The 26,365-nt window shown below is 39.8% G+C and overlaps 1 protein-coding gene across 2 annotated transcripts in view; it reads left to right on the top strand.

The window, feature by feature from the left end:
• Nucleotides 1-26,365, top strand: part of pard3ba (par-3 family cell polarity regulator beta a) — a 464,804-nt gene that overhangs the window by 334,574 nt on the left and 103,865 nt on the right. For both annotated transcript variants that reach the window (XM_061985093.1, XM_061985094.1), the window contains one exon: nt 6,183-6,294. In XM_061985093.1, the coding sequence (XP_061841077.1) occupies nt 6,183-6,294 (112 nt within the window). The remainder of the gene's footprint in view (nt 1-6,182; nt 6,295-26,365) is intronic.

Raw genomic sequence — 26,365 nt, 5'->3', positions numbered from 1 at the left:
TGTAGAGCAAACATGCACGCTCAGTCTAAATGGCAGCCCCTAATTAAGGGACGTGGGACGGACTAATGGGCTGGGTTCAAAACGGGCGACATGCGATGAAATACGTCGGCAATGACTTAGCAACACCGTTGCCGGCAGCAAAAAGCAGCAACACAGAGATTTGTATCGATTAGCTGTGCTTTGAAGGAAGTCCGAAGTAATTCTCAAGTGATGCCACTTCACATGTCTATCTTCGTAATATGGAGACATCCGCCTGGCTGGTGGTTGGAAAAGGTGTCTCTCACTTCATGGCAGTAATTGAAGGTTATGTTTTTGTGTTGATGGTCACACACACACACACACACACACACACACACACACACACACGTACACGTATTGGTTACAGTGTTTCCCACAGGACAGGCATCTATTTGTGGTGGTGTGGTCGGCGGGCGGGCGGGGGGGGGCGGGGGGCGGCGGCAGCGGCGATGACCAAGAAGAACGCGGAGTTGGAATATAATTACAACATTTTATGTACATATTTATATACAGATTTGAACAATTAGTGATTCACTGAAATATATTTATTAATTGTGGTTCTTACAAAAAATATATCTTATAAAATATAAAAGCTAAAATGTCTCTTAAAGCTCTGCCCCTTTAATTAGTGAATACTAAATAATTTAACTTTAGCCTACTACTACAACCATATTATTTACCAGCAACATGAAGTGAAACAGAGGCAGAGGTGTCCTGCCACAGTCAGTCAACCTCCTCCTCCTCCTCCTCCTGCTGCTGCTGAACTGGTCGCACCTGTGGTCCGGACTGTAGGCCTACCTCCTCTCCAAGTCGAGCCCTTTTCGGCCGTTGAAAATATTTTTCTATACTCATCTGTGTGAAGGAGTGAACATCCAACATTAGAATTTATTACTAACGAGCAGAAGCGCTCTATGTACAGTGCCGTCTAACCTTAAGCGGCAGCAGCTCAACACATGCAGGGTTCAACATTAAGGTTTTTTTCTACTTGCCTGACTTCTGAAATCTACTTGCCCCAATATTTGTACTTGTCCTGCCTAGGTTTTTTTCTGGCTGTGTAGTGCTCATGGCTTATATCTTAATAGAATCCTTCCCGTTGACTATTTACAACACTACACAGTATTTATTATTATTATTATTATTATTATCTATAATTGCATTTAAATGGCATTGCATACATGTAAAATAAAATGCTATTTCACATTATTTGACCAGTAGCAGTTACACTCATCTGAACAGGTCAGCCACCTGTTTAAAGCCCAATCACAGTTGAAATCTTGAAATGAATGGTCTTTAATGGCCAAAACATTAACCTGGACAACATTTTAACAGCTGGTTGGCTCAGATTTTATTATTTTCATTGCATTCACATGCTGCAGTGGACAGTGGACAATTTAGCTTCAGTCCATGTGTGTTTATTGACAACATGGTTATAACCTGGACACGTTAGCTCGTCGGTATTGTAACACGTGACTGTTACTACGAGCGTCTGCCCCGGGCCACGAGTCAAACAGCGGCGGTGTTAATGAAGCAGCGTCAGGCTGCTCACCGTCAGTGAAACGCTCGGTGAAATCACGGATTAACGTTAAATATATGACGAGCCGCGAGCGATGCAGCTATAACCTATCTACTAGTGATGGGTTGATGAGGCCTCATGAAGCGTTTTGACACATTGCAAAACTGTATTGATACTGTGTCGATACTGTGTCACTAAATAATGACATCTGCTGTACATTAAAAATCCCTACAGGCAACCTATGGACCGACTCAACTGATTTTATGACCTAGTACAGTGGTTCTCAAATGGGGGTACACGAACCCCTGGGGGTACTTGAAGGTATGCCAAGGGGTACGTGAGATTTTTTTTAAATATTCTAAAAATAGTAACAATTCAAAAATCCTTTATATATTTATTGAATAATACTTCAACAAAATATGAATGTAAGTTCATAAACTCAGTGGAGCACAAGCTCAGGTTTGTCACTAAAATGTCTGTCAAAAAGAACTGTGAAAAGAAATGTAACTATGCAATATTCAGTGTTGACAGCTAGATTGTTTGTGGACATGTTCCATAAATATTGATGTTAAAGATTTTTTTTTTTTGTGAAGAAATGTTTAGAATTAAGTTCATGAATCCAGATGGAGCTCTAATACAATCCCCAAAGAGGGCACTTTAAGTTGATTATTACTTCTAGGTGTAGAAATCTTTATTTATAATTGAATCACTTGTTTATTTTTCAACAAGTTTTTAGTTATTTTTATATCTTTTTTTTCCCAAATAGTTCAAGAAAGACCACTACAAATGAGCAATATTTTGCACTGTTATACAATTTAATAAATCAGAAACTGATGACATAGTGCTGTATTTTACTTCTTTATCTTTTTTTTTTCAACCAAAAATGCTTTGCTCTGATTAGGGGGTACTTGAATTAAAAAAAAAATCACAGGGGGTACATTGCTGAAAAAAGGTTGAGAACCACTGACCTAGTATATACAATAATATAAACCAAGTCATTGTATTTCATTTAGGATTATTTCATAACTTCATTTAAATAAAAATATATTTTTTGTCTTTTTTAGATACGGTCAAATAATGTGAACATGTATCATAACATGGAAATCTAAGAGAACGTGTTGTGAATGAGGATGCTTGTAGACCTGGAAATTATTATTTATTTATTTTTACACATTTTTATAAAAAAAAAAAACAGTTTTTCCAACGTATTCAATTTTAGACGCTTCCTCTTCTTAGTTATTTCTCCGGCTGTAGAAAAGAGCCGCTCACAGGGCACAGAGGAGGCGTCAGTGCGACACAGTTCGCGTATCGGTCACGTGACCAAAACAGCTCATGATCGGTCACGTGACTTTCTAAAAGCGGTACGCGCACAGACACAGGGTTTCGCTCTATGAGCTCGACGCATGCGCCGATGCATCGGTGTTGCCGGACCCGTCACTACTATCTACCTATAACACCTGTAAAAATGAAGCAATGCTACCACGCTAGCAAGCGTGGCTATGAGCCACCAAGCTGCTAACTGTCGCCAAAAGGCACCATTTAAGTTTTTTTCCCAATGGCATCCTGGATCAAGGCTTTCAGCAGCTTTTGGACGTTTGAGGTAGAAACGTAGGAAGCGCCATCATTATGAAAAGTAGCCGGCGAGTATTTTGATTCCGTCCGTCCCTCTTCTTCTTCTTCTTCTTCTTCTTCTTCTGGCCCACCAGGTGAATTAAGTGCTATTGCATAGTGCATAGTAGGCTACCGCCACCTACTGCACCTGAGGTGTAACTACAAGCAACATTCACAGACAGTCCCATTGCTTTTATGAGCGGTCGACCGAGTCAAAAGCCGAAAAATCCATTTGTGGCGGACGTAATTCTTTCGTGGCGGGCCGCCACAAATAAATGAATGTGTGGGAAACACTGGGTTACCTTCTTGAGACGTCTGAAAAATGCCTGCCTTTTTAGGACCACCCTTTCTAGATCTATAAAGATTTGTATTTACAACATTAATAATATATACATACTATGCAAATATAAAAAAGCTTGTTGTAAAAGATGAGTTGGAATTTCCCAAGAAAAAGGTCACAATTTCACAAGAAACACTTAGAATTTTGGCAGTATTATAATAAAAAGTCGTCATTTTACTCAATGCAAGTCAAATGTTTCCAAGAAAAACTGAACATTTGTGCGATATGATAAAAGTTGGAATTTTACTCACTAACAGTCGCAATTTTACAAGAAAAGCTTAACATGTTGGCAATTTTATGAAAAGAGTCGTAATTTTACTCGACAAAAGTCACAGTTTTATAAGAAAACTTTTATTATAATATAATACTAATCGGAATTTTACTTGGCTAAATTATGACAAAAGTCAGAATTTTACTCAAAAATGTCACTATTTTACAAGAACAACAAAACAAAGGGCAATATTGCGATAAAAGTCAGAATTTGATATGACAAATTTCACCATTTTGCATTAAAAAGTCATTATTTTACATTAAAAAAGTCATAATTTTACGAGAAAATATAGCAAATATTACAGAAACAGAAAGAATATGAGAAATTATTCCCAATTTTATAAGAAAGATGTAGACACATTGTGAGAAAAAGACTGTTTTTTGTTAATTTATTTTTTGTTAATTTTTTTGTTTGTAATCTTCATGATTTATTTCAAGTTATTGAAGTATGTCTCTATTTACATATTTTTTTTATTTTTTTTTAAATTAATTTTGGCCAAAGGGGGCACATTTCAATTTCTTACACACACTTGTTATTACATATGTAGGCCAGAGGGGGAGCACTTCAAATTTGGTTAGGTTTGGTTGTTACCATCAGTCATCAACAATTGAGAACAGAGAAATGGATATTGGAACAGTGTAGGTCTGACTTGGTAGGATATGGACAGCAAGTAGTGGGGAGAGAGAGAGAGAGAGAGAGAGAGAGAGAGAGAGAGAGAGAGAGAGAGAGAGAGAGAGAGAGAGAGAGAGAGAGAGAGAGAGAGAGAGAGAGAGAGAGAGAGAGAGAGAGAGAGAGAGAGAGAGAGAGAGAGAGAGAGAGAGAGAGAGAGAGAGAGAGAGAGAGAGAGAGAGAGAGAGAGAGAGAGAGAGAGAGAGAGAGAGATCAGAAGGCATAAGAAAAAGTATCTGCATTTGATTGTTTACATTTGATTATTAACAATCCGGGGAGGTGGGATGTGAAAGGGGGAGGGTGTTAGTTTAAGGTTGTAGCTGCCTGGAGGTGAACTTTTATTGCGGTTTTGAAGGAGGATAGAGATGCCCTTTCTTTTATACCTGTTGGGAGTGCATTCCATATTGATGTGGCATAGAAAGAGAATGAGTTAAGACCTTTGTTAGATCGGAATCTGGGTTTAACGTGGTTAGTGGAGCTCCCCCTGGTGTTGTGGTTATGGCGGTCATTTACGTTAAGGAAGTAGTTTGACATGTACTTCGGTGTCAGGGAGGTGTTGCGGATTTTATAGACTAGGCTCAGTGCAAGTTGTTTTACTCTGTCCTCCACCCTGAGCCAGCCCACTTTGGAGAAGTGGGTAGGAGTGAGGTGGGATCTGGGGTGGAGGTCTAGAAGTAAACGAGTCACGGACCACTGAATGGCCCCTGTGCCGCACTTTGGGCAACCCAGCTGTAGAAGCTAACTGTTAATGGCCACTAAAGTCTTAGTACCGTAGTGTATTTGTTCATCCAATGGTCACATATGGGACGCGGGTTGTCTTACGTCAGCACCGGAAGTCGTAAAATCGGCCGGCGGGTTTTTTCCGTGGATGAATAGGGAAGTCCTTCTTTAGCTGCCGTCTTGTTTTATCATATATTGCTGCCTTTGCACCTGTCAATGTTTACTTTTGTATGCACATCCTGACTTTGGAGCAATGTTCACGGACTCTAGTATTTTGGCTCTCTATTAGATGCAATGGTTTTTCCGTATAGGGACCATGATTTGGGTCCTAACTTGTTCACCGGTCCTCATATGGGAGGTACGTTTCCTTGTTGATGTCTCAAGACGGGTAGAAATGCAAGAACACATACACACACACACTTGTGAGTGGAATTTTGGCGACACTTTGCATATTTGACAAACTGACACAGAGGAGTTCATGAATCAGCCTTCGCTCCCGGCAGAGAGAGCCACATTAAATCAGCAGAGGGGTTTTATTCGTTTCTAAGGTTGTCCTTCCTCACACACTTACACACACACACGTGGAAAAAAAGAGTTAAAAGTGTAGGCTATGTACTGCCCTAATGAACCTCCCTGTTGCTCGGCCACGGTCAATACCGCCTGCAGTTCAGTGCATTCCAACATGCGATGCAGCAACTGTTTAACGAAGGCTCCCAGGCTGTTTATGCTTATGAAACCTGAAATTGTACTGTATGCCGTCTCACTTTTTCCACCTTGAAAGTTCCCTTCAGAATGTGATGTGGGCTGAGGAGCAGTTTTTGTGGATGTTCCCTGTCTGCCTGTCAGTCTCAATGCATTCTCCCTGCTTGTCAGCGTTCAGCCAAAGAACACCGAGGCTTGTGAAGGAAGATGAAGTACAGTCTATCATTTTTCCTCCGGGCTTTTCATTTCCCGGCTTTAGTAACCGCTAACTCTCAACATACTTACATGTGTGCTGCTCGGCTCCAAACACCTCCCTTATAATGTCTGTGTCCCTGCAGTGATCAGAGGTACCAGGGGGTGCGGCGGGAATACCAGCCGGCCCGAGCTGCTCCGGCCTACGATGAACTGGACACGGCACGGCGTGGAGCCTCGGAGCACGACCCACACAGGGTGAGTGTGTTATAGGGATGTACGGTATAGGGGCGGTATAGCTCGGTCGGTAGAGTGGCCGTGCCAGCAACTTCAAGGTTCCAGGTTCGATCCCCGCTTCCGCCATCCTAGTCACTGCCGTTGTGTCTTTGGGCAAGACACTTTACCCACCTGCTCCCATTGTCACCCACACTGGTTTAAATGTAAGTTAGATATTGGGTTTCACTATGTAAAAGAGAGACTAGAGAAAAAGCGCTATACTACTACGGTTTTCCCGTAATTAGTACGGTTTTCATCAACCTATTCCGGGTTACGGTTGCAGTGATAAAAAATAATTTTTTTCATTAATTAAAAAAAAAAAAAATTTTTTAAGTTTTATTCACGAAATCGCGTAACAACAATGACAATCGACACTGCTTCCCGTAACTTCCTATCGAGCCATTCCGAATGTCATGCGCGAGGCTATTTATAACACCGCTGCCAAGCACGAGGCACCAGTTGCCATTGTTTCCAAACGAGCGAACGATCATGGAATCCGCCGGAGAAAAATCGCAAACGAGTCTTAAGCCGAAAAGAAAACTGCAGTCATTCCGTGAAGAATATTCAAAAGCCTATCCGGGAATAATTATCCGTTCCAAAAAGGGTGAAAACTACGCGAATTGCACCTTGTGCAGACAAGATTTTTCGATCGGACACGGAGGAATTAGCGATGTAAAAGACCACGTTGGGACAAAAAAACACAAGTCTAATGCCGTTGCTAGCGATACAAGTGGAAAACTTTCAACGTTTTTCGTCGCCCAAACAGATTCTTTGGATGTGATAAATGCCGAAGTTTTATTTACGGAGGCAATAATTGAGCATGGACTTCCAATCGCACTGGCTGATCACATGGGACAGTTATTTCGGAAAATGTTTCCCGACTAGAAAATCGCCAAAAAATATGGATGTGGTCGAACCAAAACATCAAACATTATTCAGTGTCTTGGAACAGAATCCTCAAAAAGTATCGCCGATGTCATGAAGACTGAACCATTTAGCATGTCGACTGACGGCAGCACCGATTATGACGATGTAAAACTGTACCCCATTTGTGTTCGATATTTCGATGACGACATTGGAAAAGTATTGTCAGTACTTCTACTTCTACTAACAAATTGAAGTCTTGTGAAAGGTTGACAGGATAACTGGCATTAACTGTCAAAATAATTTCAAACTATTGAAGTTAGCTTACAGAATAAACATGTCAATCAACCCATATGATTTTTGCTGTAATATTTTTGTTTTGAAAAGTCACTGTGACTGATAGAAAAGTGATGGATTTAGCAACATTTTAACCTGTCTGAATGCTAATAATCATTTTGCGTCGGGCCTGAACGCCCCCCCCAGGACTTTGTCCTGGACCTACCGGGGCCTGTGGCCCCTGGACCCTGGCTACTAGGTTTTTCTGATTTCAAAAGTTGGCAGGTATGGTATAGTACCGCGATACTAATGAATCATATTCGGTACTATACTGCTTCTAAAAAGTACCAGTCCACCGTGGCCCCGTTGTCGTCACGTCGTGTCATTGCTGGTTTACGAGCAGAGGAGCATGTTCGGCAGCGCACAATCACAGAGTACTTTACAAGCAGACACGATGTGTAGACAGAAAAGGGAGAACGGACGCATTTTGGCTTAAAAACTGACGATAAAGGTGAAGTTATAACACTGAAACGCCCTCAGGAAGAGGTGCTTTAAGCCAGTGTTTTTCAACCTTTTTTGAGCCAAGGCACATTTTTTGCGTTGAAAAAATCCGGAGGCACACCACCAGCAGAAATCATAAACTCAGTTGACAGTAAAAAGTTGTTGTCGCAATTGTTGGATATGAATTTAAAGCATAACCAAGCATGCATCACTATAGCTCTTGTCTCAAAGTAGGTGTACTGTCCCCACCTGTCACATCACCCCCTGACTTATTTGGACTTTTTTGCTGTTTTCCTGTGTGTAGTGTTTTAGTTCTTGTCTTGCGCTCCTATTTTGGTGGCTTTTTCTCTTTTTTTGGTATTTTCCTGTAGCAGTTTCATGTCTTATATTTCCCGCATCTACTTTGTTTTAGCAATCAAGAATATTTCAGTTGTTTTTATCCTTCTTTGTGGGGACATTGTTGATAGTCATGTCATGTTCGGATGTACATTGTGGACGCCGTCTTTGCTCCACAGTAAGTCTTTGCTGTCGTCCAGCATTCTGTTTTTGTTTACTTTGTAGCCAGTTCAGTTTTACTTTCGTTCTGCATAGCCTTCCCTAAGCTTCAATGGCTTTTCTTAGCGGCACTCACCTTTTGTTTATTTTTGGTTTAAGCATAAGACACCTTTGTACCTGCCTTTACAAAGCAATTAGCTACCGGCTGCCACCTACTGATATGGAAGAGTATTACACGGCTACTCTGCCGAGCTCTGGACAGCACCGACACTCAACAACAACACATCATTTGCAGACTATAATTACTGGTTTGCAAAAAATGTTTTTAACCCAAATATGTGAATTTAGATATTCTCCCACGGCACACCAGACTGTATCTCACGTGGTTGAAAAACACTGCTTTAAGCGACTACAGTCCATTCGCAGTCTGCAGTGTTTTAGCTACTTCTAAATCACTAATCCTCGCCTCCATGGCGACAAATAAAGTAAGTTTCTTACAAGTATCATCCCTGCAGGACGAGGAATAGCTAAACATGCTTCATTACACACCGTAGCTCACCGGCATCAAAATGTAAAAAAAAAAAGCCATTGGTGGATCTACACCTAACATCCACTGTAATGATACCAAGTACAGTAGCGTATCTAGTTGTTACTACTATGATTATGTCGATATTTTTTGGGCATCACAACATCTTCTTTCGTTTTTTTAAAAATGTATATTATGTTTATAAACTCAGGAAATATGTCCCTGGACACATGAGGACTTTGAATATGACCAATGTATGATCCTGTAACTACTTGGTATCGGATTGATACCCAAATTTGTGGTATCATCCAAAACTAATATAAAGTATCAAACAACAGAAGAATAAGTGATTATTACATTTTAACAGAATTGTAGATAGAACATGTTAAAAGATAAAGTAAGCAGATATTAACAGTAAATGAACAAGTAGATTAATAATCATTTTCTACCACTTGTCCTTAATAATGTTGACAAAATAGTAGAATGATAAATGACACAATATGTTACTGCATATGTCAACAGCTAAATTAGGAGCCTTTGTTTGTTTACTTACTAATAAAAGACAAGTTGTCTTGTATGTTCACTATTTTATTTAAGGACTTAACAGCAATAAGAAACATATGTTTAATGTACCCTAAGATTTTTTGTTAAAATAAAGCCAATAATGCATTTTTTGGTAGTCCCCTTTATTTAGAAAAGTATCGAAATAATTTTAAAACCGGTACGAAAATATTGGTATCGTTACAACTCTAGTTGCAATATTTGAGTCATATTCTCCATTATCCATACTACTTTTGTAATGTCTAGCCGCAGATTCCGAGTAGGAAGTCCATGTTTATACCAGTGTCTTGTGATGGCTTTCCTGAAAGCTGGAGAAAGCACCTTAAACAAATAATTATCTTCTGTCTTTACCACCGACACTACTTGTGCTATATACCTGGTCACGCATGTCATTGGAGTGTCACGTCCCAGCACTGTAGACATAACTGAGCCTACTTCTTCTCAAAATATATGGATTCCAGCAAACTTAAAAAATCATGTGTATGATGTGAATTTAAAGAGCCACATTGTCTCCAACATGTCTGAGGTGTTCGTAATCTTTAATACTTTGAACCCTAGTGTAATAACTTCTTACACCAATCAGAGGCTTAAAGGGTAACATTATCACAATTTCAGAAGGGTTAAAACCATTAAAAATCAGTTCCCAGTGGCTTATTTTATTTTTAGAAGTTTTTTTCAAAATTTTACCCATCACGCAATATCCCTAAAAAAAGCTTCAATGTGCCTGATTTTAACCATCGTTATAAACACCCGTCCATTTTCCTGTGACGTCACACAGTGATGCCAACACAAACAAACATGGCGGAAATAACAGCAAGGTATAGCGACATTAGCTCGGATTCAGACTCGGATTTCAGCGGCTTAACACTGTCTGATAAGATAATTACTAACAACTATGAACAAGGTTTACAGCATATGAAATACATTTGGCAACAACATGCACTTTGAGAGTGCAGACAGCCCATTTCAGGCGCGCTAAGAACATATATTTTTCCACGATTTCAGCACTCAGGTTAACCATACCTAAATAGACACAAAATACTGCATTACACAAGACTACCCGAATGTACTCGAATGATTGAAAAAAAAAAAAGTTTTTAAGCTAAATTATTGGTAAACACAGTTTATGTATAATAATTTACGTAAAACCGCGAGTAATGAATAAAGTTTTCATCAATCAATATATTCTGTAGACATACCCTCATCCGCTCTCTTTTCCTGAAAGCTGATCTGTCCAGTTTTGGAGTTGATGTCAGCAGGCCAGGGAAGCTAGGGTCGATATTCTTCTCTTGATCATCTTCGGTGGCATAAGGGACGGTAGAAGCGGTGTGAGCCAAGACATCCAGGGGGTTTAGCTCGCTCGTCTGCGGGAACAAACTGCCGCCATTGCTTGCCGTGCAACCGAGGTCCTTTGTCCCTGAATTGCTCACACACTCCGGCAGATTCAATGGGGGTCTGGCGGCAGATTTCTTTGACTTTATCGTTGGAAATGCATCTGCTTTGAGTGTCGCAGGATATCCACACATTCTTGCCATCTCTGTCGTAGCATAGCTTTCGTCTGTAAAGTGTGCGGAACAAACGACTGACCATTTTGTCGGCTTTCCCCACACCCTCGTATTTTGAACAAATTTCGTCCAATTTCTTGCCACTTTCGCATCTTTGGGCCACTGGTGCAACTTGAATCCGTCCCTGTTCGTGTTGTTACACCCTCCGACAACACACCGACGAAAGTGAGAAAATGGCGGATTGCTTCCCGATCGAAAGGCATTTAATTCGCCAAAATTCACCCATTTAGAGTTCGGAAATCGGTTAAAAAAATATATGGTCTTTTTTTTGCAACATCAAGGTATATATTGACGCTTACATAGGTCTGGTGATAATGTTCCCCTTTAACCGCCAAATCTAGGGATGATGTTTGATAAGAAATTATCGAGTTCGAGCCTATTATCGAATCCTCTAATCGAACCGATTCCTTATCGATTCTCTTGTCGAGTCCAGATAGGTTGTTGTATATGGGAAAAAAACACACAATATTTGGTTTAACAAAAGCTCACTTTTATTATATAAGAAAAAAATAAAATCTAATAAATAAATAAATATTGACTGTTACCCCCCTAAAAAAATAAAATAAAATAAATAAATATTGACTGTTGTTACCCAAAGTTTGTTAAGTGGGATTTTTCAGAAAAACAAATATATACAGTAACACAAAAACAAGCTGTCTCTGTGATCACTATAGGTGTATAAATAATAATATAGTGTTAAATAAAATCAGTCCCTTGGGCACAAAACTGAAAATAATACAGCTCTCCAAAAAGTGCACTTCTGCTGCTATTTGACATAACTGTTTGTTATGATGCTTTGACATTGTTGCACTTTGTTTCTTTCTTGAAAGAAAATTCTATGAAGAGAAAAGTTGTTTGCAAATGTGGTTACAATGCTAAAAAATGTAAAGTTAAAGCTAAAAAAAGAAATACACTTTATTGAGTTAACATTATTTCTTTATAGGGGGGAAAGATGTGATGTTATGAGCTAGGGAATATACCAACTACACTACCCAGCATGCAACGGGAGTGACAAGCATGCGCGGTAGCCCCGAAAAGTGTTGTTGCATGTCGCCAGCCGGCAGCTAAGAATGAGGTTATGAGCACGCTGTGAAAGTAAACGTCAAGAACTCAGCCAACACGCCTCGTCTGCTTTATTTATAATTAGACAGACAACACATATACAGTGTGATTTAGTTTTGTTTACAAGGAAAGAAAAACAAAAGTTAAAAAAGGGAGATGTCATATATGTTGTATATATATGTATGTGCTGCGGTTGCTTTAAGAACGTTGCGACAGCTGCCGTAAAGGAGGTGCGTTGCTAGCCTGGTTGCTATGTTTCCGGTTGGTCGTAAAAGTGTTGGTCATGTGTTTGTAACCTGCTCAAATCTCTCAGTAAAGTTATTCATTGGATTATATCTTTTGTTTTGAACTTTATTACACCTTGGAGCGCTTTTTCCGGTCCATTGTTTTTCCTGCTTTCCCTATCTGTGCCTAATGACTGAGCTACATGACGTCATTTCTTGTGATGTCTCGCGGGGCATTTCTGGTCGGGACGGGATTCGAATAAAGAACCAACTCTTTTTTTTTTACTACAGTGGTCTCGATAACGGGTACCGGTTCTCAAAAAGGGATTCGAGTCCGAGGACTCGGTTCTTTTCTTATTGAACAACCGGGAAAACCGGTTTCGAGTATCATCCCTAGCCAAATCGTAACTCCACCCAAAATATTGCAATACTGTTCTCTCAGACATAGAAGAGAGTCTGCATCTGGATTTAACTCTTGATTGTTTCCACATGTGCAACCTGGATGAAACCCTAGCAATTTTCAGCTCACTTGTTAACGCTTGGAGGTGGAATGTGGCATCCAGGCGGCGCCCTCTCGCCTCTTTATGTTGTTTATTAAGACATCTTCTAGACCAGTGACATTTCCATCCGCACTTTTTTTTTGTTTAGCTCTGCAGCAGCCATCACACTTACTCTTCCTTCTCATTGATTTTCCATTTCATTGTACTGTACTCCTTTCTTTGTACAGTATGAAAGCATAAATCTCTCAATTTTCTATCGTGACATTGGCTCCGTTAGATGTGCATTGATCCAGGCTGAAGAATCTGTGCATCTACCTCTCAAACTCTGCAAAGAAATCTATTGCCATTTATCAAAGATTTTAGAATGGGCTTTTTTTTTTCCTAATAGCAAGCCCAAGAATGCAGAAAATCAAACAGGGGCTGTTCGTTCTAGAAATTACTTCTGTTTCTACGACTCCACTGTAAGCGGAGTTTTAGTGTTAGTCTAAATTAACAATAAAATATAAAAGACATAAAAAAAAATGCAATAAAAAAAATATTAAATACAACAAATGAAAAGGTAATAAAAAAGAGAACTCATTTTATTCCTGTGGTTGCCTTGCATGTTAAAAAGGGGTTTGCAAGGAAGAGAGAGACTTATTGGGAGGAGGAAGTCTCAATAACGAGACTATATAGGCCCTTTTCAAACAACATTTCAGGAAATTTAGGTTGCTGGAACCTGTAGTGCCTGGAATTAGGTTTTTCCACCACATTTTATAGTTCATGGTAGTTCATACAAATCAGGCTGATGACGTATTGAAGAGTGGTCTAGTATATTTCTACACTGTCCATCCATCTATCCATCCATCCATCTTCTTCCGCTTATACGAAGTCGAGTCGCGGGAGAAACAGCCTAAGCAGAGAAGCCCAGACTTCTCTCTGCCCAGATACTTTGTCCAGTTCTTCGCAGGGGATCTTGAGGCATTCCCACTGATACCATGTAAATAAACGGACAATATAAGGTGAAAGTTATTTTACTTAAAAAGTAAATACAAAGCAATGATATACAAAACAATATGAATTAAAAAAAATAATGTACTGAATTGTTCATAAAAAGTCAGGTTTTTGTCCGCAAAGTCCAACAGTAGAGATGTTCGATAATGGCTTTTTTGTCGATATATCCGATATTTCAATATTGTCTAACTCTTAATTACCGATTCCGTTATCAACCGATAACGATATATACAGATGTGGAACTAACACATTATTCTGCCTAAATTTGTTGTGATGCCCCGCTGGATGCATTAAACCAGTGTTTTTCAACCTTTTTTGAGCCAAGGCACATTTTTTGCGTTGAAAAAATCAGAAATCATTAAAAAACGAAACTCAGTTGACAGTAAAAAGTCGTTGTCGCAATTGTTGGATATGACTTTAAACCATAACCAAGCATGCATCAATATAGCTCTTGTCTCAAAGTAGATGTACTGTCACCACCTGTCACATCACGCCGCTGTTTTCCTGTGTGTAGTGTTTTAGTTCTTGTCTTGCGCTCCTATTTTGGTGTTTTTTTCTCTTTTTTTGGTATTTTCCTGTAGCAGTTTCATGTCATCCTTTGAGCGATATTTCCCACATCTACTTTGTTTTAGCAATCAATAATATGTCAGTTGTTTTTATCCTTCTTTGTGGGGACATTGTTGATTGTCATGTCATGTTCGGATGTACTTTGTGGACGCCGTCTTTGCGCCACAGTAAGTCTTTGCTGTCGTCCAGCATTCTGTTTTTGTTGACTTTGTAGCCAGTTCAGTTTTAGTTTTGTTCTGCATAGCCTTCCCTAAGCTTCAATGCCTTTTCTTAGGGGCACTCACCTTTTGTTTATTTTTGGTTTAAGCATTAGACAACTTTTTACCTGCACAGTGCCTACTGCTGTTTCCGACATCTACACAGCAATTAGCTACCGGCTGCCACCTACTGATATGGAAGAGTATTACACGGTTACTCTGCCGAGCTCTAGACAGCACCGACACTCAACAACAACACATCATTTGCAGACTATAATTACTGCTTTGCAAAAAATATTTTTAACCCAAATAGGTGAGATTAGATAATCTCCCACGGCACACCAGACTGTATCTCACGACACACTAGTGTGCTGCGGCACAGTGGTTGAAAAACACTGCATTAAACAATGTAACAAGGTTTTCCAAAATAAATCAACTCAAGTTATGGAAAAAAATGCCAACATGGCACTGCCATATTTATTATTGAAGTCACAAAGTGCATTATTTTTTTTAACAAAACAGCAGCTTGGAATTTGGGACATGCTCTCCCTGAGAGAGCATGAGGAGGTTGAGGTGGGCGGGGTTCGGGGGGTGCGGGGTTGAGGTGGGGTGGGTAGGGAGTAGCAGGGGGTGTATATTGTAACGTCCCGGAAGAGTTAGTGCTGCAAGGGGTTCTGGGTATTTTTCATGTTGTGTTACGATGCGGATGTCCTCCCGAAATGTGCTTGTCATTCTTGTTTGGTGTGGGTTCACAGTGTGGCGCATATTTGTAACAGTGTTAAAGTTGTTTATACGGCCACCCTCAGTGTGACCTGTATGGCTGTTGACCAAGTATGATTTGCATTCACTTGTGTGTGTGAAAAGCCGTAGATATTATGTGATTGGGCCGGCACGCAAAGGCAGTGCCTTTAAGGTTTATCGGCGCTCTGTGCATATGTTTCTTATTGCAAGTTTGTCCTTAAATAAAATAGTGAACAAACAAGACAACTTGTCTTTTAGTAGTAAGTAAACAAACAAAGGCTCTGAAATGCAGTCTGCTGACATATGCAGTAACATATTGTGTATAAAATGTAAAATCTTATTCTTCCATTGTTTGATACTTTACATTAGTTTTGGATGATACCACAAATTTGGGTATCAAACCGATACCAAGTAGTTACAAGATCCTACATTGGTCATATTCAAAGTCCTCATGTGTCCAGGGACATATTTCCTGAGTTTATAAACATAATATACATTTCTAAAACATATCAATATAATCACAGTGGTATCGACTAGATACCCTCATGCACTTGGTATCATTACAGTGGATGTTACGTGTAGATCCACCAATGGCGTTTGTTTGTATTGTAGCGTCCCGGAAAGAGTTGGTGCTGCAGGGAATTCTGGGAATTTGTTCCGTTGTGTTTATGCTGTGTTGCGGTCCAAGTATTCTCCCAAAATGTGTTTGTCATTGTTGTTTAGTGTGGTTTCACTATATGGCACATGTTTATGACAGTGTTGGCGTTGTTCATACGGCCACCCTTAGTGTGACATGTATGGCTGTTGACTAAGTATGCAGGTCATTCACTTGTGTGTAGTGTGTTCAAAGGTGAGATAGTAGATGGTTAATGGTCGGACATAGTGAAATCTTGTCTTGATCAATTTTTAAGACATCTAATTAAATGCCATGACTTAAAGCACCTCTTCCTGAGGGCGTTTCAGTGTTATAACTTCACCTTTATAGTCAGTTTTTAAGCCAAAATGCGTCCGTTCTCCCTTTTCTGTCTACACACTGTGTCTGCTTGTAAGTACTCCGTCATTGTGTAGTGCGCCCGAACATGCTCGTCTGCATGACACGATGTGACGACGATGACGGGTGGTGGACCGGTACTTTTTAGAGGTGGTATAGTACCGAATATGATTCATTAGTATGGCAGTACTATACTAATACCGGTATACCATACAACCCTTACCGGAAGACACCTGCCCAACTGCCAGTTGTATTTTTCGTAGCGTGTTTGTAGTCCAAAGTGTATGCAAAATGTCGACCAAAGCACCACCGTTACATGTTATCCTTCGTTGTTGTCGTCTCCGTTTACTGCGCAATGGCGCTCGCAGACGCAAGCCCCAGCTCTTTGGAGCCTGAAAGCTCCGTCAATCATTACACATCCCTGTGCCGCATTTCTTCCTCTCTTCGCTTCGCCGCCACGCTGCCGTCATCCAAACTCTGAAGCAATTAAAGCACAACCAGCGCGGGTGCGGCCTCTGATCGGATTGTTATTTTTCACCCCATAAAAAAAAAAAAAAAGCGTTGTCCGTAGTAAAAAGTAAAAGTGCGTTTGTCCCCGGAGGAGTGCGGTAATGAAACACCCCGCTCTCGTTCACACGCGCTCGCCCACACACTTGCATTGTCGGCATGAGAACTGAAAAAGCAATAAAACATCCTTGAAGTAAGAAGGGAAAAGATGAAAATGAAATTGTGGAATGATAAAATGTGATTTTGACTCAAAATCAAACAATACCATATACACTCTAAATCAGTGTTTTTTAACCTTGTTGGAGGTACCGAACCCCACCAGTTTCATATGCGCATTCACCGAACCCTTCTTTAGTGGAAAAATTAGTTTTTTGTTAATTTAATCTTAATTTATAAATATTATGAAATGATGTTATTATATTAAAGAAATACTAATAAAGATATATTTTACAAACAGAAAGTTACAGGAATGTACACATGATCCCATGCTTACATCTCATTGTGCAACATGTGAATGTTTTAGTGGGAACTAAATGCGGTATCTGAAAGGGGTACAAATTATTTCCAAAGCAGGACTCCCACCCAGACATACAATACTAGTACACAGTTCATGAAAAACAATATTTGTTGCTATTGTCATTGTAAGTGGGCGTAAACACTTATATTAGAAAATAATCTTCATGGAAATGACTGCTGTCATCACCAAACCCCGAGGATTCGATCGAACCCAGGTTAAGAACCAGTGCTCTAAACACTCTTATCTCACATCAGCGTTGGCCAATAAAATGAATTAAAATCAATTTAATCAGTGTTTCCCCCCCCCCCCCCAAAAAAAATCTAAATTTTAACATATAACACGCCCTTTAAAAAGAAAAAACTAACTTTTAGGTAAAAAAATATACAGGTAAAAGCCAGTAAATTAGAATATTTTGAAAAACTTGATTTATTTCAGTAATTGCATTCAAAAGGTGTAACTTGTACATTATATTTATTCATTGCACACAGACTGATGCATTCAAATGTTTATTTCATTTAATTTTATCACCCATCACATGCTCATATTTTTCATTTTCATACTTTTCAGTTGGCCAACATTTCTAAAAATCCCTTTTTTGTATTAGCCTTAAGTAATATTCTAATTTTGTGACACACGGAATTTTGGATTTTCATTTGTTGCCACTTCAAATCATCAAAATTAAATGAAATAAACATTTGAATGCATCAGTCTGTGTGCAATGAATAAATATAATGTACAAGTTACACCTTTTGAATGCAATTACTGAAATAAATCAAGTTTTTCAAAATATTCTAATTTACTGGCTTTTACCTGTATATACAGTCGTGGTCAAAAGTTTACATACACTTGTAAAGAACATAATGTCATGGCTGTCTTGAGTTTCCAAAAATTTCTACAACTCTTATTTTTTTGTGATAGAGTGATTGGAGCACATACTTGTTGGTCACAAAAAACATTCATGAAGTTTGGTTCTTTTATGAATTTATTATGTGACCAAATCTGCTGGGTCAAAAGTATACATACAGCAATGTTAATATTTGGTTACATGTCCCTTGGCAAGTTTCACTGCAATAAGGCGCTTTTGGTAGACATCCACAAGCTTCTGGCAAACTTCTGCTTGAATTTTGGACCACTCGGCCATTTTCGAGTCCTAAATGGCTGTCGACTTGTACCAACTTGTCGAAATACCTACTCAGAATTTTTCTGTCCAGGTAGAATGCATGATTTATGATCGACAATAAACTTACAGGGAGCAAGGAAGCGAGGAAGCAGCAGACCACTCGATGATGTACACATCGGCACTAGAGATGTCCGATAATATCGGACTGCCGATAAATGCGGAAATTATCGGTATCGGTTTCAAAATTATCGGTATCGGTTTCAAAAAGTAAAATTTATGACTTTTTAAAACGCCGGTAAAACACGGACATAGGGCATACTTGCCAATCCTCCCGAATTTCCACCCGGACAACAATATTGGGGGCGTGCCTTAAAGGCACTGCCTTTAGCGTCCTCTACAGCCTGTCGTCACTTCCGCTTTTCCTCCATACAAACAGCGTGCCGGCCAAGCCACATAATATATGCGACTTTTACATACACATAAGTGAATGCAATGCATACTTGATCAACAGCCATACAGGTCACACTGAGGGTGGCCGTATAAACAACTTTAACACTGTTACAAATATGCGCCACACTGTGAACCCACACCAAACAAGAATGACAAACACATTTCGGGAGAACATCCGCACCGTAACACAACATAAACACAACAGAACAAATATCCAGAACCCCTTGCAGCACTAACTCTGCCAGGACGCTACAATATACACCCCCGCTACCACGAAACCCTGCCCACCAGTTGAAGTTGTTCTCTTATTTTGGAAAACCTTGTTTTTGATTGATTGATTGAAACTTGTATTAGTAGATTGCACAGTACAGTACATATTCCGTACAATTGACCACTAAATGGTATAACACCCGAATACGTTTTTCAACTTGTTTAAGTCCACGTTAATCAATTCATGGTCAAGTTACATTGTTTAATGCATCCAGCGGGGCATCACAACAAAATTAGGTATAATAATGTGTTAATTCCACGACTGTATATATCTGTATCGGTTGATATCGGAATCGGTAATTAAGAGTTGGACAATATCGGAATATGGGATATCGTCAAAAAAGCCATTATCGGACATCTCTAATCGGCACACAAGGTAGTGATCACGGCGCCGCTATAAATAATTTGCCTGCGTTAGCGCTTATAAAAACAATATCAATAATACTTGGTTAATATTTAAGTCAGGAAAGGTAAATGGAGTATTGTTGGCAGTTTTTCAATGGTTATTTATTGGGTTGTATTGGCGAACTAGGGGAGCTCCTATTGGCTACGCTGTAAGCGGACTTTTATTTATGTTTATTTAATATTTAAGATGCCTTAAAAAAAATCCATCCGTCGTCATGTCTTTCATAATAATTGTGAATAATACGCAAAATTCCCCCCCAAAAAGTGCAGTTTCCCTTTAAGTGCCGAAATCATAAATTCAAATCATGGCGGTTTTGTCACGATATTTATAAAACAATGTTGCCTTTTTCCAAACAAGCTGTTGAAAATGTATCTTGACCTGGGAGGATGTTACAAGATGGGGGATGCAGGGCCTTTTGGCACATGTAGCACTCCATGCCACCACGCCCCCGGGGTGTTGCTTCGACCAGTTTGCTCGGACATAAGGCCTTCCTCACTGCTCCCCACGGGCAAAAGTAATGATCCTGCCGCAGGTTCACATACAGAAACCTTGTTACGGTTTTTATTTCCTCGAGATAGTCAAGTTTGATTGTCTTCTCGGTGCAGCGTCAGAGCCAAAGCCGACCCCCACTAGGCCGATCCAAGAACCTCTCGTATCTACTCTCTTAAAGTAATAATAATAATAATAGATTTTATTTGTAAAAAAAAATAAAAAATAAATAAATAAAAAAAAGCACTTTACATTGAATAAACAACCTCAAAGTGCTACAGTGTATTACAAAATAAATGAATAAAAAGATAATAAAAATAAATCAAAATAAAAACTAGAACAGCCTAATGTGGTGTAAAGGGGTGTGGGGAAAAAATCAATTTGAATTCGAATCGCTATTCTCACGTTGTGCGATTCAGAATCGATTGTCTTTTCTTTTTTTTTTTTTTTTAATTAATCAATCCAACAAAACAATACACAGCAATACCATAACAACGCAATCCAATTCCAAAACCAAACCCAACCCAGCAACACTCAGAACTGCAATAAACAGAGCAATTGAGAGGAGACACAAACACGAAACAGAACAAACCAAAAGTAATGAAACAAAAATGAATATCATCAACAACAGTATCAATATTAGTAACAATTTCAACATAGCAGTGATTAAAAATCCCTCATTGACATTATCATTAGACATTTATAAAAATGAAAAATAAATGAACAATAGTGTCACAGTGGCTTACACTTGCATCGCATCTCATAAGCTTGACAACACACTGTGTCCAATATTTTCACAAAGATAAAATAAGTCATATTTTTGGTTCATTTAATAGTTAAAACAAATGTACATTATTGCAATCAGTTGATAAAACATTGTCCTTTACAATTATAAAAGCTTTTTAAAAAACATCTACTACTCTGCTTGCATGTCAGCAGACTGGGGTAGATCCTGCTGAAATCCTGTGTATTGAATGAATAGAGAATCCTTATGAACCGGGAAAATATCGTTTTTGAATCGAGAATCGCATTGAATCGAATCGTGACCCCAAGAATCGATATTGAATCGAATCATGGGACACCCAAAGATTCGCAGCCCTAATACATATATCTAAAAAAAGGCTTTTTTTAAAAGAAGTGTTTTTAAGCCTTTTTTAAAAGCATCCACAGTCTGTGGTGCCCTCAGGTGGTCAGGGAGAATGTCCCACAGACTGGGCGCGGCGGAGCAGAAAGCCCGGTCTCCCATTGTTCGTAACTTTGTCCTCGGAGGTTGGAGGAGGTTAGCCTGTCCGGAGCGGAGGTGTCGTATGGAGGATTTGGGGGTAAGTAGTTCTTTGAGGTAGAGGGGGTGATTTCCATGGAGGCACTGGTGGGTTAGTAGGGAGACTTTGTATTCAATCCTGAGTGGAACAGGAAGCCAGTGAAGGGATTTGAGAATTAGTGTGATATGGTCGTATTTCCGCACTCTCATCAGGATCCTAGCAGCACTATTCTGTATGTATTGCAGCTTCTGGATGTTCTTGCTGGGGATCCTGACAAGGAGTGTGTTGCAGTAGTCTAAAGGTGCTGTTTGCAACTTCTTAACAATATTTTTTTTTTAAATAAAAAAAAAATAAGAACACCACCGGCTAGCTTATGTTACCATTAGTGGTTTAACAGAACACATTTGTTCGACAGTTGTCTATATTTTTCACAATTACAAATTACGGTCACTCACCAGGTCGCATCCACATATACAAATTGCTATCATTAACACATTAACACACTAGGTGTGGTGAAATTACTCCCTGCCTTTGACCCATCCCCTTGTTCCACCGCCTGGGAGGTGAGGGGAGCAGTGAGCAGCAGCGGTGGCCGCGCTCGGTAATCATTTTTGTCGCTTTAATCCCCAATTCCAAACCTTGATGCTTAGTGCCAAGCAGGGAGGTAATGGGTCTCATTTTTATAGTCTTTGGTATGACTCGGCCGGGGTTTGAACTCACGACCTACCGATCTCAGGGCAGACACTCCAACCACAAGGCCACTGAGTGGGTTAGCTAACAACAACTAAAGCTAATGCATGTGTGATGTATGTCCATGGTTACGTTATTAAGTTCGAGAATTGGGGGTTAAATCACCAAAATGATTGCCGAGCGCGGCCACCGCTGATGCTCACTGCTCCCCTCACCTCCCAGGGGGTGGAACAAGGGGATGGGTCAAATGCAGAGAGTAATTTCTCCACACCTAGTGTGTGTGTGTGTGTGTGTGTGTGTGTGTGTGTGTGTGTGTGTGTGTGTGTGTGTGTGTGTGACTATCAGTAGTACTTTAACTTTTATTTTTAACACCAAACCATCTTAGCTTTGCTCACCCTTTAGAGCACAGCTGTAACTTTCTGTTACCAAAACCTGCAGAAATTTGTTCTTCTCAGGTTTCTCTGTTTACATTTTTTCACTTTGCACTATTTTATTACACTTTATTTAGCATTTCTTACATATTCTACATAGACCTACTCAGTGGCCTAGTGGTTAGAGTGTCCGCCCTGAGATCGGTAGGTTGTGAGTTCAAACCCCGGCCAAGTCATACCAAAGACTATAAAAATGGGACCCATTATCTCCCTGCTTGGCACTCAGCATCAAGGTTTGGAATTGGGGGTTAACTCACCAAAAATTATTCCCGAGCATGGCCACTGCTGCTGCTCACTGCTCCCCTCACCTCCCAGGGGGTGAACAAGGGGATGGGTCAAATGCAGAGGGTAATTTCACCACACCTAGTGTGTGTGTGTGTGTGTGTGTGTGTGTGTGTGTGTGTGTGTGTGTGTGTGTGACTATCAGTGGTACTTTGACTTTTACCTTTAAAACCAAACCACCTTAGCTTTGCTCACCCTTTAGAGCACAGCAGTAACTTTCTGGCACCAAAACCTGCAAAAATGTGTTTGTAAAAGGTCTCTTTGCCGTGAGGGTTCTTTTGAGCCCGAAAGATCCTCCGTGAGCCCGGTAGACAGTTTGAATACAATCTTTTTTATTACCACAGTCTGGAATTGCTTTTCTAGCAGTCTCTTTTAGGCGTCTCGCTCTCGCTCTCTCTCCAGCTCCCAACTCCAACTCTCGTGTCTCGTTCCGGCTGCTGCTAATAAAGGCGACAGGTGGTCAGATAACAAGGCCCACCTGGGCCATCTACTCACCTGTCGCTGTCTTCGAGACCGGTCCTTGCACACCCCGTTCCACGGCAGGCCCGCAGGCCACACCCCTCCCTCCACAGTGTTCTTCTCAGATTTCTCTGTTTGCATTTTTTCCCTTTGCACTATTTTATTACACTTTATTTAGCATTTCTTACATATTCCTTATTTTTGCACTTTCAACGTTAAGAGGTTATTGTTCAACGTGTGGTAACGTTATTAGGGACCGCAATGTCCCTTTGGGACAGAGGACCCAATTGTATTTTGTGCGTTTTATTATTATTATTCCGCCGCCTCTTTGAGCTCTAATTTGACCCCCTTAACATGCCTCAAAACTCACCATATTTGACACACACATCAGGACTGGCGAAAATGGCCATCTAATAAAAAAACCAAACCCCAAAACTCAAAATTGCGCTCTAGCGCCCCCTAGGAAAAAACACAGACACAACTGCTTGTAACTTCCGGTAGGAATGTTGTAGAGACATGAAACAAAAATCTCTATGTAGGTCTGACTTAGACCTAGATTTCATACATTGACATGCTTCAGCAAAAATGAACAATAAGTTGGCAATTCCCCCTTCAAAACAAAATTTTAGTAAAAACAGTCACTTTTGCCTCTTTGAGCTGTAATTTGACCCCCTTAACATGCTTCAAAACTCACCAAACTGGACACACACATCAGGACTGGCAAAAATTGCGATCTAATAAAAAAAACAATCACAAAACTCAAAATTGCGCTCTAGCGCCCCCTAGGAAGAAAACATAGACACAACTGCTCCTAGGAGGAAAACTCAGACAAAACTGCAAAAACCTCTATGTAGGTCTGCCTTAGACCTAGATTTCATACATTGACATCCTTCAGCAAAAATTAACAAGAAGTTGGCAATTCCCCCTTCAAAACAAAATTTTAGTAAAAACAGTCACTTTTGCCTCTTTAACCTGTAATTTGACCCCCTTAACATGCTTCAAAACTCACCAAACTGGACACACACATCAGGACTGGCAAAAATTGTGATGTAATTAAAAAAAAAAAAAAACAATCCCAAAACTCAAAATTGCGCTCTAGCGCCCCCCTAGGAAGAAAACATAGACACAACTGCTCCTAGGAGGAAAACTTCGACAAAACTGCCCGTAACTTCCAGTAGGAATGTCTTAGAGACATGAAACAAAAACCTCTATGTAGGTCTCACTTAGACCTACATTTCATATACTGACAACCCCCAGCAAAAATCAACAGGAAGTTTGCAATTTCCCCTTCAAAACAAAAGTTTTGTAAAAAACGGTCACCTTTTTTCAAACATTATCTCCTCTGAGCACGTTTGTCGTGTCGGCTTCAAACTAGCACAGGAGAGAGATTGAACCCTTCTGATTAAAAGTTGACCAAAGAGTTTTAATTACTGCTCCGGTTTGGATTTTATGTGCCGTCAAAGTCGGTCCCGTCCATCGCTGCTTGCAGCTTTAATTTTAGATTTGTGTTTGCATTGAGTGTTTTTATATAAACTGAGATTTGAAAGTGGAACAGACTAATTCTGGCAGTAACTTGACTAATATGCTGAGTTGCTAGTGGCACATACAGAAGCTCTCATGAATCCTGCACACATGAGTGTATCTTCCTTCTGATTGTTAACAACAATGGTATCAAAGTTAACACTTCCACACCTTTTGTTTGGCTCCTCGTCACACATTCGACATGTCCCCCCCTGCATGAGAGCAGGGTCACTGCACGCCACTTGAGTGTGGAATTCACTGGTGTGCTTCGACCTTGCAGGATCAGGACTTTAGCCGGCGTGCTGCTCTTTTATGTACTCTTATATTTCTTCAGCCTTGACTGGTTAAAAGTGTTTTGCGAGCTCGCCGCTCAAGGCCACAAGCGCCATTCTCTCTCTCTGAGTGTTTTTTTTTTTTTTTTTTTTTTTTGAAAGTGAAGGTGAGTGTGTATTGGTTCGTGCGTCTGAGCTGGGTGATCCCAAGCAGTAAGCTAAGCAAAGGAGACATAAACAAAAGAGTCTAGTTACAATATCTATTCATGTCTCCTGTTTATTCTTTTAGCTGTCTGCAGGAGCAGAATGTGTGTGACTGCGGTGAGCCTTATTGAACTGACTCTATTTGACCCTGGCTTTTAAGTTGGACGTGTGTGTGACATTGTGTGTGTGTGTGTGTGTCCATGAAGCTAAACTCGTCATTCCTCTCCAAACCCTCTGTGTCTCTGTCCATCTATCCCCCTCTAATTTGACCATTACCCCATGTTCCCTGTTTTCGTGAATAGGTCACACTTCTAATAATGACAATATCTCACCATCATCTTCAACGATATGCAAAATCTAGCCTCTCTTTAATATTGTGATGGCCAATTAAGTTGCAAAGAACATGACATACAGTCGTGGTCAAAGGACGTGGGTCGTGTGAAGGACATAATGTCATGGCTGTCTTGAGTTTCCAATCATTTCTACAACTCTTATTTTTTTGTGATAGAGTGATTGGAGCACATACTTGTTGGTCACAAAAAAAAACATTCATGAAGTTTGGTTCTTTTATGAATTTATTATGGGTCTACTGGAAATGTGACCAAATCTGCTGGGTCAAAAGTATACATACAGCAACATACATTATCAATTTTGGGGATGTAGTAGTAAACCAGCAACGATACGACGACGGGGATGCGGAGGGGTGCGGGACCGGTACTTTTCAGGCTCGGTATAGTACCGAATATAATTTACAATTAGTAGTATCGCGGTACTATACTACCGTATTTTTCGGACTATAAGTCGCAATTTTTTTTTAGAGATGTCCGATAATATCGGCAGGCCGATATTATCGGCCGATAAATGCGTTAAAATGTAATATCGGAAATTATCGGTATCGTTTTTTTATTATCGGTATCGTTGTTTTTTTTTTGTTTTTTTTTGTTTTTTTATTAAATCAACATAAAAAACACAAGATACACTTACAATTAGTGCACCAACCCAAAAAAAAACCATTTACACTCATTCACACTCATTCACACAAAAGGGTTGTTTCTTTCTGTTATTAATATTCTGGTTCCTACATTATATATCAATATATATCAATACAGT

This window comes from Nerophis lumbriciformis, linkage group LG23 (assembly GCF_033978685.3).
Source record: "Nerophis lumbriciformis linkage group LG23, RoL_Nlum_v2.1, whole genome shotgun sequence".
Lineage (NCBI taxonomy): Eukaryota > Metazoa > Chordata > Actinopteri > Syngnathiformes > Syngnathidae > Nerophis > Nerophis lumbriciformis.
This window is presented reverse-complemented; position numbering and strand designations above follow the sequence as displayed.